The 18640-nt window shown below is 51.3% G+C and overlaps 2 protein-coding genes across 3 annotated transcripts in view; one reads left to right on the top strand and one right to left on the bottom strand.

The window, feature by feature from the left end:
• Positions 1-14676, top strand: part of ZBTB7B (zinc finger and BTB domain containing 7B) — a 47216-nt gene extending 32540 nt beyond the window's left edge. For both annotated transcript variants that reach the window (XM_054994471.1, XM_054994464.1), the window contains exons 2-3: positions 4066-5062; positions 9494-14676. In XM_054994471.1, coding sequence (XP_054850446.1) covers positions 4074-5062; positions 9494-9980 — 1476 coding nt within the window. In that variant the 5' untranslated portion in view covers positions 4066-4073 and the 3' untranslated portion in view covers positions 9981-14676. The remainder of the gene's footprint in view (positions 1-4065; positions 5063-9493) is intronic.
• DCST2 (DC-STAMP domain containing 2) overlaps positions 12322-18640 on the bottom strand; it is a 36427-nt gene continuing 30108 nt past the window's right edge. The window contains exons 13-16 of the mRNA XM_054973270.1: positions 17411-17504; positions 15035-15307; positions 12561-12804; positions 12322-12369 (exon numbers count right to left, since the gene is read on the bottom strand). Of these exons, the coding sequence (XP_054829245.1) occupies positions 12322-12369; positions 12561-12804; positions 15035-15307; positions 17411-17504 (659 nt within the window). The remainder of the gene's footprint in view (positions 12370-12560; positions 12805-15034; positions 15308-17410; positions 17505-18640) is intronic.

Raw genomic sequence — 18640 nt, 5'->3', positions numbered from 1 at the left:
GGATAAGCCACGCTTCTTCCTTGAGGGACAATGGGAGATCCCGGGATCGATCTCCCATGGCATTTTGGACTGTAAATAGTACTGGATAGGATGCCCGATTTGGAGCAGCGCAATTGTGCGGGGGAGGGGTTTTTTTTAGCCCTTTCCTCCCCCTGGCACTTTTGTGCTCTCGGTCCCCCTCCCGCAGTGTGGTTTTTCACTTCGCTAGAAACAAACACACAAGTTGCATCTCTGTCCCCCTTACCTTGTAGAAAAAATAGCACCCCAGAGGAGTGATTGGAGAACCAGCGCAGAGGCGAAAGGGTTAATGGAAAGCCCACCCTGAAGCACAGCCTCCCACCTAAACCAGGTGCCTCCCCTGCTGTTTGCAATTTAAAAAACCGCCCACTGGGGATCCATAACAGACTGCCTGCCCTGTCCTTGTTAAAAGACCTGAGAATCTGTCCTGGGAAAGGTGGCACAGGGGTGGGGGTGAGAATTTGGCTTCAGTGTCCAGGTGTGGCAGAGCAGAAGGCGGGCACAGAGCTCGGCTGCCTGGTTTCTCAAGGTAGGCCGCAGCTGCTGGCGTCCTGGAATGAGCAAAGAGCTGCCACGGTTGGCTTGCCCCAATGCTGCCCCCGGGAAGGCAGCCGGCTCTGAGAAATGCCCCTTTGCTCCTCGGCATGTGGGTTCGGGCTGAGCTGGCATCCTGGCCAGGCGCTGTCATGACGCGGCCGCACCCAGCTCTCGGGTCAGAGTGCTCCAGTACAGCCACGCCTGGCAGTTTCCACGGAGCCTGCCCATCCCCTTGCCCGGCCGGTTGGGCCTGCTTGGCAGAGAGGGGCGCGGCTGCCCCTGCCAAAGCCCGTTCCCACCCACCCCCTGCCCCTGCGAAGGCAAACAGCTCTGCTGGCGGGCACCCAAGGCGGGCAGGGAGCGGCCATACCATGCTATCCTCCTTGCCTGGGCAAGAAGGGGCATGCCATTGTATTCTTTCTGCCCCCCACGCTTACCCATGGGCACCAAAACTATTTGGGGCAAAGGTGTTCCATGCCACAGAGGGCAGAGCTTCCAGATCAGACCTACTTCACAGGGTTGTTGTGCGGGTGAAATGAGGGAAGGAGAACAGCACCTGTTCCCTTGAGCTCCTTGGAAGAAGCAGAGAGGGAGTAAAAATATCCTATTAGTAGGCAAATTCTGGAAACAGAGTCTTAGAATTGTTTGCGGAGATGGATCATTTCAGGTTGCACAACACAAGGAGGTAGTTGTCCCACCAATGCTGCCAACTTTTTCTTTCATACCTAGCAGGGCTGTTGTGCGTTTACCAGCTAACCGGCAAGGCCTTTCCCTGGCGCTTGATCTCTGACGAGGAAAAGCTTTACCTATTAAATTTCTGCCTGTTGGGCACCGACACAGGAGCTACACTAGGGTGGGGAAGTTGGTAACCCTGAATTCCTCTCTGTTCGCACGCCATGTAGGAGGACAGCCAGGTGAGGGGGGCTTGGCTCCATCATCTGGAGAGCAGCTGTACAGCGGCAGAGCATCTGCTTGGCACACAGAAGGTCCCAGGTTCAATCCCTGGCATCTCTGCTTAAAGGGATCATACAGCGGGTGACGTGAAAGACCGTGACCCGAGACCCCGGAGAGTCACTGCTAGCCAGAGCAAACCGTGCTTTCCTTGTTAGACCAACGGTCAAAGCCAAGCTACAAGTGACGCCTGACACAGGTTGGACACTTGTCAGCTTCCCTCAAGTTTTGATGGGAAATGTAGGCATCCTGGTCTTGCAGCTGTAATGGAGAGCCAAGCTGTAAAACCAGGACGCCTACATTTCCCATCAAAACTTGAGGGAAGCTGACAAGTGTCCAACCTGTGTCAGGCGTCACTTGTAGCTTGGCTCTCGGACTTGGTAAAAGGCAGCCTCCCGCGCAGGAGTATTGGCCATGGGGCACTTCAATTTCACCCATGCCCATGCTTGGTACAGATGTTTCTTAAATAGGCATGTTGGAAGAGGGGAAATGCAATCGTTCCTGGTTCAGGGGGAGGGGGTGTGATTCTTGGCACCTTTTGTCACCATCCCCATTTAATAGGCGTAGAGTGTCTCTTTTCTCTCTCTTTGTCCCACTAAATTACAGGTCGCAGTGTGTTCTGATTCTTGTCTCTAATCGTGGGTTCTCACGTACAGTCCCTAGTTTCACCTGGCAGCCCTGCTGTCTGCCACAGGGTTACTCCATGGGTTTCAGAGAACAACGGAATGGATCCGGCGCCAGTTCAAATGGCACGGTTCAGGAGGGAGAGCAGTGGGCCATCATAGCTTGCAGCGCCTGAGCTGAAATCTAGCTGCAGAAGCGTCACCTGTTGCATTTTTGCCTTTCAAAGGCACGGGGAGGGGGGGCATTGCTGGCGATTCTAGGGGAAGGGCAAAGTTTGGAGGCTCCCTACATCAAGCAATGAAGGGTGTTGGTTTCTTCTGCTAGGATCAGCGTTGTGCTGTGGGTTCAAACTGTAGGCTTGCAAATTTTAACCTTTAGCCTCCCCGTGGGGGGCCCGAAGGCCGTGGGTGGCAGGAGGGAACAGCCGTATCTTTCCTAGGAATCTGCCGCAGCCAGACCTCAACCAGGCTGGTATCAGGGCCCCCAATCTGCTTTATGTTGTCTGGGGGCGAGGGGACTTCCTCTCGCTGCTGAGATGAAGGCACCATGTTCTGTCGATCTGCTTACATTTCCTTTTTAACTGCTTAGCTGCCCGACCTCCTCCTCTTCCCTGAAGGAAGCTTTTTCAGATTTGGAGGGGGCAGAGAGAGCGAGTCCACCTCTGAGTGATGGAGTCCCAAGTTCAGGTTTTCCGTGTGCCATAAAACTGGCTTCATGTCTGGAGTATGGGGCATGCTTCAGCTCTCTCTTATCTGCAGAGCTAGGATAACTGCATTTGTATAGATCCAGAGGAGTTAGTCTGTAGTACCAAAATAGTAAAGAGTCCAGTAGCACCTTTAAGACTAACCCACTTTATAGCAGCATAAGCTTTCGAGAGCCACAGCTCTCTTTGTCAGAGGCATCTGACGAAGAGAGCTGTGGCTCTCGAAAGCTTATGCTGCTATAAAGTGGGTTAGTCTTAAAGGTGCTACTGGACTCTTTACGCATTTGTAATAGCCACTTTCAAAGGGTTTCAAACATACTAGCAGTTTGTACTCTGCACAATGGCCCTGCAATGTAGGCCAGGATTAGTATCTTCATAAATCAGACTGGGGGGAAAGCCTAGGCCATCTAGCAAATCTGTGAAAGAGGAGAGATTTTGTTCTAAGGAGTGACTGGAAAGCAGCTCTTTTGCTCCAGTGCGATGATCTATCAGGGCTCGATGATCATATCGGCTCACCGGACAAGACCGTTGTGAGGATTCATTTGTGTTACACTTTTGTGTACTCAGTGTCCTTTGTGAGTTTTGGTTTTGTTTGTTTAAAAACAGTTCTACCCCATGTTCTGACCTGCATAAGCCTCCTTATAACACAACATACAAAAACCATCTGAAAGCAAAACCATCACCGACTAGGATAGACGCATAGCGAGCAGCCGACACGAGCTGATAAACTGGCCGAATATGTCAGAAGCTAATCGCACCCAAGCTTAACAATCGGGACGCCCCTTCTCTGTGCACCTCCCACGGCCTTTGGGATCATTTTTAGCTTGCCATCTAAAGGGTAACGGCAGCAAACGAGACTTGCTGGAAACGAACTTCCTCAACCTTGGTGCCACTTCTGAAAAGGCCCTGCCCAATGTAGCCTCTCAGAGATCGAGTTCACAGCATGGCCTCGGCATGTGACCTTGATGTACGGCTTGCTTTATATAGAAGAAAGGAATCCTCGCGGTGTCTATATCCCCCCCCCCTTCTCTCAAGGAGCTGGTTCTTGCTTCCTGCCAGGCAAGTTTGGCTCAGAGCGAGTGACTGCTCCAAGGTCACCCAGGGAACGCTGTAGTAGAGTGGGGATTTGAATCTGGGTCTCCCCTGGCCTAATTTAGCTCGTTGACCTTTATACCCTACTGGTTGTCGTACGGTTCTGTGTTCATATCCTCCGTTTCTTCTGTTCCATGCAGGTGAAGCCATGGGGAGCCCCGAAGACGACTTGATTGGGATCCCTTTCCCGGAGCACAGTAGCGAGCTTTTGGGACGCCTGAACGAGCAGCGTCGGCGGGGGGTATTGTGTGACGTCACTCTGCGGACCCAGGGTTCCGAATACCGGACCCATCGAGCCGTACTGGCTGCATCGAGCCGCTATTTCCAACGGCTCTTCGCAGGGCCAGGCATGGGGGTGTGCGAACTAGATTTCGTGGGCGCCGAGGCTCTGGGAGCCCTCCTGGACTTTGCCTACACCGCCACATTGACCATCAGCACGGGCAGCCTCGGTGAGGTGTTGCGCGCCGCGCGCCTCCTCGAGATCCCTTGCGTCATCTCGGCCTGTATGGAGATCTTACAAGGCAACGGTTTAGAGGCCCCCGTCCCTGACGACGCTGCCCGCGAACGCGCCCGCCGCTATCTGGAAGCCTTTTCCACCCTGCCCAATGCTGAAGGGGACTTGGCCGAGCCACCAGCTTGCCCGGCTCCCCGCCGCAGCAAGAAAACCCGCAAGTTTCTGCAAACGAAAGGCTCCCGCCTCAACAACCACATCATGGAGCATTCTCTTTCGCCATCTCCCTCCTCGACAGGGACGCAGGAGCGCCCGAGCCCTCCCAGCCAGGCCTCTCCTGCTCCAGCCTTTGGCCTCCCCAGAGAGGACGAGGAAGAGTTACTCCAACCCTCTCGCACCTATCCTTACCCCTATGCCCGTGGCCTCTCGCCTGAGGATCTGGGTTCGGATGAAGAGCCGGTTGACCCCAACGTCATGAACTGCATCCGTGCGTTGAACACGGATGGGTTGTCTCCGAGTCTCGATGCTCCCGACAAGCTGGTGCGCAAACGCCGTTCTCAGATGCCTCAGGAGTGTCCTGTCTGCCACAAGGTGATCCATGGCGCTGGCAAGTTACCGCGCCACATGCGCACCCACACCGGAGAGAAGCCATTTGCCTGTGAAGTCTGTGGGGTCCGCTTCACTCGGTGAGTGCTGCCTTGAGAACACTTTCCACCCATTGATTTGTGGCTGTCCCACACTGTGCTCCCCGTATTTCCTTTAGAAAACTAGAGGGCTGGGATCACACTGATTTTAGACATCATCTAAAGTTTCCCGAGCTTGGCTCACCTTCCTTGCCCATAATGCGCTCTGACGTAAAGAGCTTCTCCCAGGTCTTGGTGTCAGAACCCCGGTTGCATCTATCTCTGATTTAGGGAAATACTGATGCTCCCACAGAGATGTGTTCCCTCTTAGCTGTAAGCCTCCAAAGTCCAAGGTGGCTTAAAGATAATTTGCTGCACAAATGTGAGGATAAAACCTAATCGGGAGCATTATAAAAAATGCTTTGAGGGGGCGGTAGCCATGTTGATCTGCAGTAGAACAGCAGAATTTTGGTCCAGTGGCACCTTAGAGAAAGACATGATTTTCAAAGTGTAAGCTTTCGAGGAGCAGAGCTCTCTTCTTCAGACACAGGTCTGAAGAAGGGAGCTCTGACTCTCAAAAGCTTCGTCTGAAAAACATGCCACTGGACGAAAATCCTGCTGTTACAAGCAGTTTTGTTATCTGAAGAAGGGAGCTTTGACTCTCGGAAGGTTACACCCTGAAAATTTTGTTGGTCTTTAAGGTGCCACTGGACTCAGATCCTGTTGTTCTACGGCAGACCGACATGGCTACCTACCTGAAGCATTTATGTTGTTGTGAGCATGGTTTGCAAGGATCGCACTTTTCCCTTCCACCCCCCGCCCCCGCTGTTGTCTTTGAAACTGCATGTTTCAGGGCAGGGCTCTGGCACTGGAAACAGCGTCTGGACTTGAGCCGGGTCACACATTAAACCCAGCGGCAGCTTAGCTCTTATTTGCATTGTCATAGATCCAGAGGAGTTCGCCTTGTTCGTCTGTAGTCGCAAAATAGAAAGGAGTCAAGTAGCACCTTTAAGACTAACCAACTTTATTGCAGCATAAGCTTTCGAGAGCCACAGCTCTCTTCGTCAGATTCTCGAAAGCTTATGCTACAAAAAAAAATTGGTTAGTCTTAAAGGTGCTACTGGACTCTTTACTATTTGCATTGTATTTCCAAACTTGGGAAGTCTGTGCGTAGTGGGGGTAGAAGAAAGATGTTGGGTGTAGCAGTGCCTACCCTGACAGTAGAGACCTCTTACGTTTCCTGGAAAACAGTGGGAGGGGTTCATACCCCACCTTTCTGAAACCACTCTGCCCTAGGCTGCAGTCTCCTCTCTTGGGCATTCAGGCCTGTAGACAGAAATATTACTGCTTGAGGACCTCCGTTGCAGGATCTGCTGCACGTCCTCATGATAAAGCAAAAACCTAAACAGAAGCCTGATATTTAATTTTAATGTGGGCAGTCCTCCTAGTAATTTCTCCAAGGCAGCAATGTCTCCACACAAGCTCCTGACTGTAATCCTGTGGGCTTTAATTACTAGGACTTGCTGCTTTCTTAAATGTGCAAGATGGGAAGAGTTGAGTGTCCCTGTGAGCATACACCCAGAGCATCCTTCCTCCATCCACAGAAAGAATGGCTGGGCTTCCAACGAAGTTCCAGCAGCCAAAGCCCTGGCCAAATTTAACACGGCCCCCCTTTTCTCTCCCTCTTGCTCCAAAATGGGGCAATTGTAAGGATGCTACAGAGCTAGCCCAAAGTGTTGGCTTCTTCTAATTACGGATGTCCCCCTTCGTGGAGACATTTGAGTGGGTTAGTTTGCAGTAGTTTTCCCAAGCAACTTCCTTTGCCCAACAAATTCAGCCTGCAGAAGCAGATGGACTTTTTTGGCACGCGGTTGGCAGGCAGAAAGGTCACGATTCTAGCAAGCTTTTAATACCTACCTTTGCTATACAATAGAAGAATCAACCCCAAAAGATTTTCCTGGATCGAACCATTTCTTTCGGGTGGGGGAGGAGGAGGGGGAGATAGGAAATGACACGTTACTAAGTAAAACCCAAGTCTGGTGGCACCTTAAAGACTAACATTTATTTCAGTGTGAGCTTTTGTGGGTCGAAGCCTGCGTATCTGATGGAAACTGTCTAACAAAATGGGCTGTGACCCGCAAAAGATCACATTGCTAGACTTTAAGGTGCCTCTAGATTTTAGTTTTATTTTGTAACAGCAGACTGACACAGCTACCCCTTTGCAATCAACACGTTACTGTTCTTATTCATTCAAAATTAGCATGTTAGGGAAAAGGCTAGGCTAAAACTTCGTTCCTTGGTTCACAAGGTATGTATGTAGACTTTTCTATCCTTCCTCGCTTGACCACCTGATTCTGTTGCCTGTATAGATATACTCTAATTTTTCCTGTTATATTTTTGATTATATTGGCTGGTGCTTTTTAACAGGGTCATTTCGTGGAAAAAGAGCCAGAGGAACTCATTAGCATAACTCATTAGCATAACTCATCAGCATATGCCACGCCCCTTGACAGCACCGGAAATGTGTCATTAGCATAACTGATTTGCATATGCCACGCCCCCTGACATCACCTGTTTTGGACTCAATCCTGGCCATTCAGGACCGAAATTGGGCCCAAAAATGGCAAAAAGGGGCTGAAAATGGCCTAAAAGGGCCCCTAAATGGTCAGGATCAGGCCGCTGCTGAACAGGAGAGTGCTCCACCACCCGTTAGAGGCCCTATCCGGGCTGTTTCGGCCCCAATGCAGGCTGAAACAGGCCCAAAATGGCCGGGCGGGGCCACCTGACATGTGACCTCTTTGGGGAACTGCCAGAACTGCGTTCTTGCGTGTTCCCCCTCGAAATGAGCCCTGCTTTTTAAAAAAAAAGTTGCTTTTTTAAATTAAGGTATTCTTTGATGGATTGGCTGTTGCCATGATTACAATTTTTATTAAAGTAGGACTACAAAAAAATTTATGAGTCATAAATGTGACCCCACGGTAATTCCTACTTCTTTCCTCACCACCAACCAATTTGAGGAATTTCAGGGCTTTTGATAACCTTAGGCCCGGACTGCTCTGTATCCTATGTGTAGGCACTGCTTTTCTTCACAGCCGTAAGGGAGAGTAACTTTTGTTTTATTTTTTAAAAGAGAAAGAGAGCCAACTCTCTCAAGTTGCTGACGTTTCACCTTCTCCCCAAATCCTTTGGCTGCTGAAATTTTGGCGGGCCTGTAGTGGCGCAGAGCACATGGCGTGCAGGTAGAATGACCCGAATGTGGTCTCTTGTACCTTGGGATCCTAGGAGCCCACCGGTGGTGGGCAGACTCCTGGGGGGGGGTACCCTATTGCCTGCTGATCAGCTAGCGATGGACAGCTAGGGGCAAGCCCCCCGAAGGTTGCCTACCACTGGCAGGCATTCCAGGAACACATGCAGCGTGCGCGCTCCCAGAGGGCGCGGTAACGTCACTTCCTGAAGTCATAGATCCAGAGGAGTTTGCCGTGTTAGTCTGTAGTCGCAAAATCGAAAAGAGTCCAGTAGCACCTTTAAGACTAACCCACTTTATTGCAGCATAAGCTTTCGAGAACCACAGTTCTTTTCGTCAGATGCATCTGACGAAGAGAACTGTGTTTCTCGAAAGCTTATGCTACAGTAAAGTGGGTTAGTCTTAAAGGTGCTACTGGACTCTTTTCTATTTTACTTCCTGAAGTGACATTGTTGCATTGGCTGCCGCTTTGCTGGGGCCAATTTTGGCTCCAAACGGGCCAGAATGTGCCCTGTGTGAAGTGCGGGAGCTTGCCAATGGCCGGTGCGATAACATCACTGCTGAAACTGATGTCATCATGCGTGCGCATGCGAGGAGCAGCATGCCGGAGGCACCAGGTAAGCGCCAGGTCTCCCCCCGCCCCCAGTGGGAGGCTAGAGGTACCTAGCAACCCTGCTTGTACCTCCTGGAAGGGTTGTGAGTTTTCTCTGCCAGAGATGCTCGAGAACTGCAGCTGGACAGAGTAGATGGTATGGGATAAGCTCTGTCTTGAGATAAAGTCCCTCCGGTATTACTGGAGGTAGGCTAGCCAACCTCCAGGCGGAACCTGGAGATCTCCTGGAATTACAACTCATCTCCAGGCTACAGAGATCAGATCCTCTGGAGAAAATGGCTTCTTTGGAGGGTGGAGTGTATAGGATTAGACCCCGATGAGGTCCTTCCCCTATCCACAACCTTGCCCTCCGCAGACACTGCCCCCAAATCTCCAGGAATTTCCCAACCTTAAGTTCAGCATCTCTGGTTAAAAATATCAGGTGTTGCAAAAGACCTTTCCTGGCCAAAACCTTGGAAACCCGCTGCCAGACAGACTCCTCTCCACCACCATCAAGGCGAGAAACGTGGATTTTAGAACTTGAGATTCTAACAAGGAGGGGAGACGATACTTGTCAAAACTGGCCTGTCTCTAGTCCCTTCTTCTTAGATTGACAACCTCTCCTTCTCCCCCCCCTCCCCAATATTTTTTTTTTCAGGAATGACAAGCTGAAGATCCACATGCGGAAACATACGGGCGAGCGCCCGTACTCCTGCCCGCATTGCCCGGCTCGCTTCCTTCACAGCTATGACCTGAAGAACCATCTCCACCTGCACACGGGCGCTCGCCCCTACGAGTGCTGCCTTTGCCACAAGGCTTTTGCCAAGGATGATCACCTGCAGCGCCACCTCAAGGGCCAGAATTGCCTGGAAGTGCGGACGAGGCGCCGGCGTCGCGGGGGCGAACACGAGTCCGAGGCTTTGCCCACCGCGGGGACGCCCCCGCCCTCCACCGACCTCGAGTTGACCAACGGGCAAATCGAGGGGCTGCTCTCCCTTGCCCGCTACTGGGATCAGGACCGTGCCCGTCACACCCCGTCTCCAGTTCCCAAAGAAGAGGAGGAAGAGGAGGAGGAGGAGGAAGAGGAGGAAGGCGTCGTCGAGAAGATGCAAACCGATGGGCCGGCAGCAATAGAAATGGCGTAAGGCCTGGGCCTAGGCCTTGACCCTGCCTTGCTTGGACTGTTGCTATGGCAACTCTGTAGGGACTCCGCCATTGACTAGATGCACTATTCTCCCCCATCCCTTGCTATGCCATCGTTATGGGGACCGTATCAAGGTACCAGGCTGTTGGCACGGCAACCGGATGCACTATGCCCCACCCTGTCTCCCAGTGGGCTGCCTCCGTGCCTTTATTGGCCTCTGAGGGTGGGGGCAGAGGCAGTTCTGAACCAAAGAGGTCCCCAACGTGGGACAGGGGTGGGGTGGGAACAACGTGTGAAGAGTCTGTGTGCTCAGGATTGCAAAATAAGCAGTTATGTAGGGGTAGAATGCAGGGTGGGGTGGCGGTCCTGACTTCCTGAGGGGGGAGGGAAAAAACCAAAACAAAAAAGTACGACAACTAAAATTCGGCAAGGAGTGGAAGTGGCTGGCACCACGTGGGCCTCAGACCCCATTCTTTTTAAGCTCTTCCCTTCAATTTTAGAAGGCGGGGGTGGGTGGGGGAGACATAGCCAGACTCTTTGGAAAAGCAGGTGGCAACTACACATTGTTCAAGAGGCTTGGGAGAGAGCCAGGACTCCTGGCTTCCGTGCCCACTTCCGGGTCACATTGCCCTCCTCTTGTTGGACTGTAGAACTTTGTTTCTAAGGCAAAAAAAGAGGGGTGTGTGTGTGTGTCTTGAGCGATCTTTTCTCCCTTCCCCCTTTTGGACGTGGCAGCTGTTTTGGCTTTGTGCAGGGGGGGTGGGGGTGGGGATCTCTCCACCCAGGGCAGTCCCTGTTCTGACTGGAGGAACAGGCCGTGCCCGGCTGTGCTGCACCTTGTTCTTTTTGCACAGCTGAGGTGGGTTCCGTGTCATGCCAAGCTCCTGCCGCCCCCTCGTGGGTCTCCCGCACAATGCAGTTGGCTGGATTCTCTGCTGTCCTCCGTTCACCCATGGGGGTGGGAGGGGGCATAAATCTTCACGAGTCTTCTGCCCCAATATTGTTGCAACACACACACACACCTCTTTACAGTGAGAGACATTTAGCACTTGGATGGATGGGGAAAAGGGGGGGGTCCATCTCTTCCTAAATAATAGCTTTATGCATTTACCTGGAATTATCCCCTGTCCCCAGAAGATTTTCCATAGGGGGGGGGGAAACCCTTTGTGGGGAGGGGGGTTACAGTTTGTGGGGTTATCCCCCAGCCCCAAAGATTCCTCCACAGTAAAAAAAAATCACATTTTGTGTCCTTCCTTTCCCCATTCGTTAATTGCCCCACATCCTATTTTCTACCACTCTGTTGCACTAGGGTATGCCAGTCAGTGGGTGTGACTGCAATTTGGGGGTTGGACTGGCATACTGTGGGGTTGGTGGGAGGTGGGGGGGGCAGGTGTATCTATCCCCCCCCCTGCCTGTTTGCACATTCCTTGGGTTTCTGATTCCCCCTCACCCCTTTGGAGGGGGCAGAGTAGCTTTTTTGTGTTGTGGGGGGAAGGTAGTCACGGGTAGGAGAAAGACCTCCTCGAGTATTAATTCAGAGTTTATCTATATTTAAGAGATGATGTAATATATTATTTCCAATCCTGCCCTCTGCCCCAGAAGCAGTGGCCCGGGGGTCTCTCACCATGGAGGAGGCAAAGGAGGGGGTGGCATTGGGTGTCTTCCTTGGCTTTAAAGTGCCTGTATGTTTGAACTTGAATTTTTAGCTACTTGAAAATCCATAAATGCAGTGTAGGGCTCAGCTGGCAGCTCTTTCCCCTAACAGGTTTGGCCCAGCCTGGGCTCTTTCCTGTTTTATTCCCCCCACCTTTGCCTCATCGTCTTTAGAGCTCCCTCTTCCCCCAGTTGCTGCTTCTCAGTTATTGAGAAAAAATGTGCTTTTGGGGGAGGGGGGGGAGAGGAATCTTCCTGCTGACTTTTCATGTTGGGTATGCCCCCCACCAGCAGTGTGGGGGGCCCTAGATAATATGCATGCTGTAGGAGACGAGAGGGGCATCCCTCTCCCCCCTCCACGCCCTTTCTCCTGGTGACTGTTGTCCGTGGAAGCTGCTTCACAATAAAATGGAGAGCAGGGAACCTGTGGCCTACAGCACTCTCTCTGGCATCCATGTGTGTTTCGTTGCGGGAAACTGCACAAGGAGGTTGGTGTGCGACTGTTGAGGGAGTGGGCGGTGGTGGTATGGGTGTGTGCTTCAGAGGCGTGGCAGATCACAGCTCCCCACTGCTTGTACTGGCAGTGGGAGGGAAGTGGGCACGACTGCTGTGTGTGCGCGCGCATACGCGTGCAAATGTTTGCACGGGAGCAAAGGAAAGCGTGCAATGCGGAAAAGCACTTCCCTGTGTCAGGCACTTGAAAGCTGTGGTCCGTTGCGGTTCCCCTTGGTGTACACCTGCAGTAAGAGGTGCATCACGTTGTGACTGCCGCGCATGAATCCTTATGCAAGCTCCTTTGACACCGTGTGTCAGAATTTAATAGCTAAGTATCCTTTTTAAATGGGAGAAGGGGCAGACGTATTGGATGGGCACCCATCTTGGCCAGTCCTATTAGACCCCTCGATTGCCCCATCTCTGCTAGCCCTACTGGCCCCCTTAGACGTCCTTCTTCCATCTCCAGCATGGGACGCCTATCAGATTTCACCTCCTCTTTCTCCTGCAAGGGGTGTCCCTCAGATTTTGCCTCTTCTTGCAAGGGGCTTCTATTGGTTTTTGCCTCTTCTTTCAAGGGACTTCCATCAGATTTCACCTCTTCCAGCTCCTCGGATGCCTCTGGAGATCCCTCACTGCTGCTGTCCTCTGCCTGGTCTTGATAGCTGAAATCCAGGCTGCTTTAAGAGAAGGGGGAGCTTGTGTGATTCTACTACTTACACACCCAGGTTAACGACTTCTGGGGCAGGAAGCAATTTTCTTCAGGCCAGTTTGGCCAGGGATCCTGGAAGGGTTTTTTTGACATCTTCTGGGCATGGTACAGGGGTCACACGTGTGTGTGTGGGGGGGGGGGAGGTAGTTGTGAATTTCCTGCATTGTGCAGGGGGTTGGACTAGATGACCCTGGAGGTCCCTTCCGATTCAACGATTGAAATGTCATGCTTTCCCCCTCCCCGTGAGCATTATCATTTGGGAAGGTGCATAGGATTCTTATGCATCTCTCTACCCTTTTCGGGAAAAGCGGTTCCAAGTTTAAATCCGCAATTTCGAATTTCCATATCAAGGGCAGAATTTGCAGTTTTCACTCTAACGCAAGGCTAGGGTTTCCCTCCCTCCAGGCATACCATCAGCAAAAGAGTGGGTCATTTTACGCTGGCATCCGTGTTAGTTATGCCCAGTAAAAACTTTTTCCTGCTGTATAACTTTTTTTTTAAAAAATGGGGTCATCTTACATTCGGGATCGTCCTCCTTTTGAGTAAATGTGGTATTTCTGCCATGCCATTAAAAGTAGAACAACCGAGCCATGAGAAAATTTGGGGCAGGGTATGAGCTTTCGTGAGTCGCAGCTCGCTTCTTCAGATACCTGAAGTGAGCTGTGACTTTCGAAAGCTCATACCCTACCCTGAATTTTGTTGGGCTTATAGGGGCTACTGGACTCTTGCTCTTTTCTACTGCTACAGATAGACTAACACAGCTACACATCTTGATCTATCAACCAAGCCACTGTGGGCAGAAATCCCCGGCTCAAGAAAGATCGGAGCGTGCCAGTCTGTCGAGGACATTTTTCTCCCACCCTTCAATATGGGTGCCACCCTCTGCCTTTTAGGAACAGGTGCTAGGCAGGACTTCCAACAGGTTTAGCACTACTCAATCCCAGTCCCTTTGTTACTAAGGGCAGCCAGCCTCCATAAGGAGAAATCGCAGCAACCTAAAGTAAGGAGGGGCCGTGGCTTGCAGGCAGAGCCATGATTCAGGGTTGGAGCATCTGTGGTTAATCCCCAGCTTCTCCTAGTTTTTCAATAAGGAATGGGTAGTGAGGCAGGGGCCAGGGGCCACCCAAGGATTTGGGGTGCCCTAGAGCAGCTGTGAGGGAGCTAGTTAAGATCCTTAAAGATAAAGATGTCTCTCTGGGCGCCAAGATCAAGATAATCCAAACTCTGGCATTCCCCATTGCCATGTATGGAGGTGAAAGTTGGACAGTGAAGAAAGCTGACAGGAAGAAAATGGATTCATTTGAAATGTGGTGCTGGAGGAGAGTTTTGTGGATACCATGGATGGCTAAAAAGACAAATAAGTGGGTTCTAGATCAGATCAAGCCTGAATTCTCCCTAGAAGCTAAAATGACAAAATTGAGGCTATCGTACTTTGAAAAGACAAGATTCTCTGGAAAAGTCAATAATGGTAAGAAAGGTGGAAGGCAGTAGGAAAAGAGGAAGACCTAAAACAAGATGGCTTGACTCAATAAAAGAAGCCATGTCCAGTTTGCAGGATGTGAGCAAATCTGTTAATGATAGGACGTTTTGGAGGTCTTTCCTTCATAGGGTCGCCATAGGTCGCAGGCGACTTGACGGCACATCACACACACATAACACACAGGCAAACTATGGTGCTAGTGCCCCCCTTCCAACAAACACAATGAAATGCCAACTGGCTCCTTCCAAGGGCTGCAATCCTAAACATCAGGGAGAAAATCCCCCAGAACATAGACTTTCTTCTGACTGACCATGGGAGATACTCATAGGAGGAATGCTGGTTTGACTCCTTCTACCCTGCCTGTGGCCTTCTAACTCTTCTGGAGCCCCCCTCCTCACCTTTGGCACCCTAGATGGTGGCCTAGGTTTGCCTGGTGGGCAGGCTGCTTTGCCGTGGGTTGTAAGTAAGCTGGAGTGGAGTACCAGTGATAAAAGAATGGTCTAAACGGTACCTCCCGTCTTCAGCTTTGAGCCCCACAAGGGGGGAAAGAGTGCTGGTGGGAAACTGACGTTCCCGGCAACCCTGCTGGTAGGTGATGGGAAAGATCCTGGAACAGAAGCCCTGGAGAGTTGCTGCTCCCCAGAACAGTCAAGACAACTGGAGCCAGTTGGAGGCAGCTCTGGGTGTTGTGGGCTGCCTCCAAGTCCCCCAGGCTCACCTGGAGGGAGAGCCCGAGATGGAGGTGCCGCCTTCTTCTGGGCTGCTTGCCTCGCTGTCCTCGCTGGAGCTGCTCTCTTCTTCCTTCAGCTGCTCGAGGGTTTTCCGGGCCACCTCGGGGGGCAAGCGGCGGCAGGCACCCCGTCCTTCCATGGTCCGCTTGATGCGGCGCTTCAGCTCCCGCCGCTGCTGCTGCCGGTCCTCCCCTGGCTCCCCCCGGAGAGCCTTCACGGCCTCCATCTGCAGGGCCATGGCCTCCTCATCGCTGGAGTCACTGCAGGGGGAAACGAGGGTGAAGAGGCGGGCATATCCGTCAGCAACCTGCCCGCTGACCAGGCCTCTCGCGGACTGGGACCAACATACCTGCGGGACCGCCTCTCACCCTATGTTCCCCAGAGAGCTCTGCGCTCAGCAAGAAAAAATTTACTGGTGGTCCCCCCAAGGAGGTTTGACTCGCCTCAACCAGGGCTCGGGCCTTCTCGGCCTGGCCCCAACCTGGTGGAACTCTCTGTCTGAAACAACTCGAGCTCAGCGGGATTTATTATCATTCTGCCGGGCCTGTAAGACAGAGATGTTCCACCAGGCCTTTGGTGGTCGAGGCGAATGGGCCTCCTCTTTAGTCTCCCTCTGGGGAGTCTCTCCCCTTCTTTGTTCCCTCCAGTGTTTTGTCATCATCTTCCACCCGGGACTCAGGATGATAAGGTGCGGATTGCACGATAGTGCCGCTAGAGAAGATGATTGTACTGCTACCTGTCTTGGATGCTGTTTTATATTCTATACAAGGTTATTTTAACTGTGGATATTTATATATTGTATTATTTTTATGCATGTTAGCCACTCTGAGCCTGCCTGGCAATGAGAGCGGATTATAAATCTAATAAATAATAATAATAACAACAATAATTGGAAAGTCTGGGGAGGCAGTTAACAAGGTCTTCTTCTCCTCTGCTGCCTGTATGCCTCCTCCCAAAAACAGTTCTCCTTTCCCCCATATTGTGCCTCAGTTCCTGGAAATGTTGAAAGTATCAAAAAACATTTCCACTGATTATCTCAGCGAATCCTATTTTACCTATGGGACTTCCCTCCTATTTCTTCCCACCCTCTAAATCTTCTAGTCCTCAATACCTGTAGCATTTTCTGTTCCTCCCTCCCCACTGCATACAAGGTTTATCCCTTAACCCAGGGGTGGGCAAATTGCGGCCCGCGGGCCACATGCGGCCCGCTACAGAGCCACATGCGGCCCGCCAAGACAGTCACCTACTGGGCACCTGGCACCGAAAGAGCAATACTCTGCAGCTTTTCTCCCTCACACAATAAATAAATTGAATAAAACTACCACTATTTTATTTAATTTATATTTATTGATTTTTATGATATAATTTATACCTTTTCTGAAATGCAAAGTTAACTAATGAATGCAATCATTTTAAAAGGTGCGGCCCTCCGCTAACCTCCGCTCCCACAAAGTGGCTCCCGAGCCAAAACAATTGCCCACCCCTGCCTTAACCAACTTTTTCAACTTCCCTTACACAACCCGCCTTTTTTCAACATTTTGTGGCTGATGGTTTTCCCCTGAGAAGCTGAGATGTTTGTGAACATTCCGTGACACCAGCTCAGCCAGTGGGAACTTGTGCTCTGAAAAGAGGGCAGGCTACACTTGCGTCAGAATGTAAAAGTGTAGAACTTCCTCCTGTGTACATTTAAATAATCCTCTCATCACAAGGCAGGGGGATTCCAGCGTAGCCAGCCTGGAATGTACCTATTTCTTGGGAATGCATTCAGAGAATGTGTGTGAGTGAATGTGTGTGTTTGTGCACGTTCGTATGTGAGAAAAAGAGAGAGAACATACATGCACACATGTATGCAAATAGATCAGAGGTTTCTGCTGTTTTCTTCAAAGTCTCGCTACTTGTTCGCACAAAACAGCCCCTTCTTGCTCTCTAGGGTCATTTTCACATGTCCTTATCCTCGTGCAAAATTGTGCAAAACTCACAGAACGACGGTGTCTTCATGGTGTGATTTCTGACATCATCGTGCCACGAAATGGAATCATGACGAGATGGCATCAGATATCGCGCCATGAAGATGCCATCGTTCCGTGAATTTTGCGTGATTTTACACGAGGATAAGGACGTGTGAAAACGACCGTGTTTGGAATGCGCCTCAATGCCCCTCTTTGCTTTAGGCAGACAAGCACAGAGCAGACGACATTACACTCCCCTTCGATGCCCCTTGACCCTGGCACCAGCTGGGCAAGGAATGCAGGCCTCCCTCTCACTGCCAGCATCTCCATGCCAATCTCATTGCCCTTGCCTAGCATCCCCCCCCCCCCGCCCCCGGCTCTCTGTGTTGCCCCAAGAAGTCTTTGTTCACTCACATCTCCTCGTCCATATCTCCCTGATAGGTCAGAGGTCCCATACAGATGGAGCAGATGTTGTTCAGGAGCTGGTAGCATTTGGGGCAGTAGATACCTGTGGAGATAGGGCGCAGGTGACCCAATGCTGGCTCGATGGGGATCCACCCTCCAGGTTCCCCCACCACAGCTGACCCTGTAACCTTCAACCGCAGAGCTGTACGCCAGCAACGTCTCACAGAACCATCAACACCACACTGAAACCCGCTCCCGTCCAGAACTTTGGTCTCCAACAGTCCCTGTCCTCATGTTCTAGGAAACTGACAAGCGCGTCACAGAGATGATGGCTTTGTCCCCAAATCCTAGTCCTTAGAGGTAAACTGCCTCTGAACATGGGAGCTCCATTTAGCTATTACACACTGAAGGCCCATAAGGGGTGGGAATAAATAACGGCGACATCTCCTCCCCACATCAGTGCATAATGTTACCCACCTGGTTCTGCAGCTACATGAGTTGGGGAGGGGAGAATTGGGGTTGGGGAACGTCCACCATACCGGGCTCATCCCGCCCCACAGCCTAATTTCCCCCTGGACAATATAATCTGTTAGAGGCTCAAGCAAGGTAACTTCCTGCCCGTTTTTTTATCTCTCCCTGCCCTCACAACTCATGGAAGGCAATCATGCCTCTTTTCGGGGAGAGGGGAAGATTCCAGCTTTGGCTGGGACGAGAGCCTCTTTTCTCTATCCTTTTCTCTGTCCCCTTTTCTCTATCCTGCTGATAGCTCTGAGACCGTCGCATTCATAGTTAAGAGGAGTGATGTCTTTTAGCCATTGCTGAGCCTTCATCTATCTTCACTGGCCCGTTTTTAACCCATCCTCTTAACCTGCCAGTCTATTGCAAGAATGGTTTTAATTCTGGAGGAGTTAGCCGTGTTAGTCTGCAGTTGCAAAATAGTAAAGAGTCCAGTAGCACCTTTAAGATGAACCCACTTGATTGTAGCATAAGCTTTTGAGAACCACAGCTCTCTTCGTCAGATGCGTCTGCATCTGATGAAGAGAGCTGTGATTCTCGAAAGCTTATGCTACAATCACGTTGGTTAGTCTTAAAGGCTCCACTGGACTCTTTACTGATTTTAATTCTGTCCCTCCCCCCCCCACTCCAGGTTAGGAAATTCCTGGAGATTTGGGGGTGGAACCTGGAGAGGGCAGATTTTGGAGAGGGAAATTAGCTCAGGTATAATAGCATGGAGTCCAC

Source organism: Eublepharis macularius, chromosome 1 (genome assembly GCF_028583425.1).
Source record: "Eublepharis macularius isolate TG4126 chromosome 1, MPM_Emac_v1.0, whole genome shotgun sequence".
In the NCBI taxonomy this organism is placed as follows: Eukaryota; Metazoa; Chordata; class Lepidosauria; order Squamata; family Eublepharidae; genus Eublepharis; species Eublepharis macularius.
This window is presented reverse-complemented; position numbering and strand designations above follow the sequence as displayed.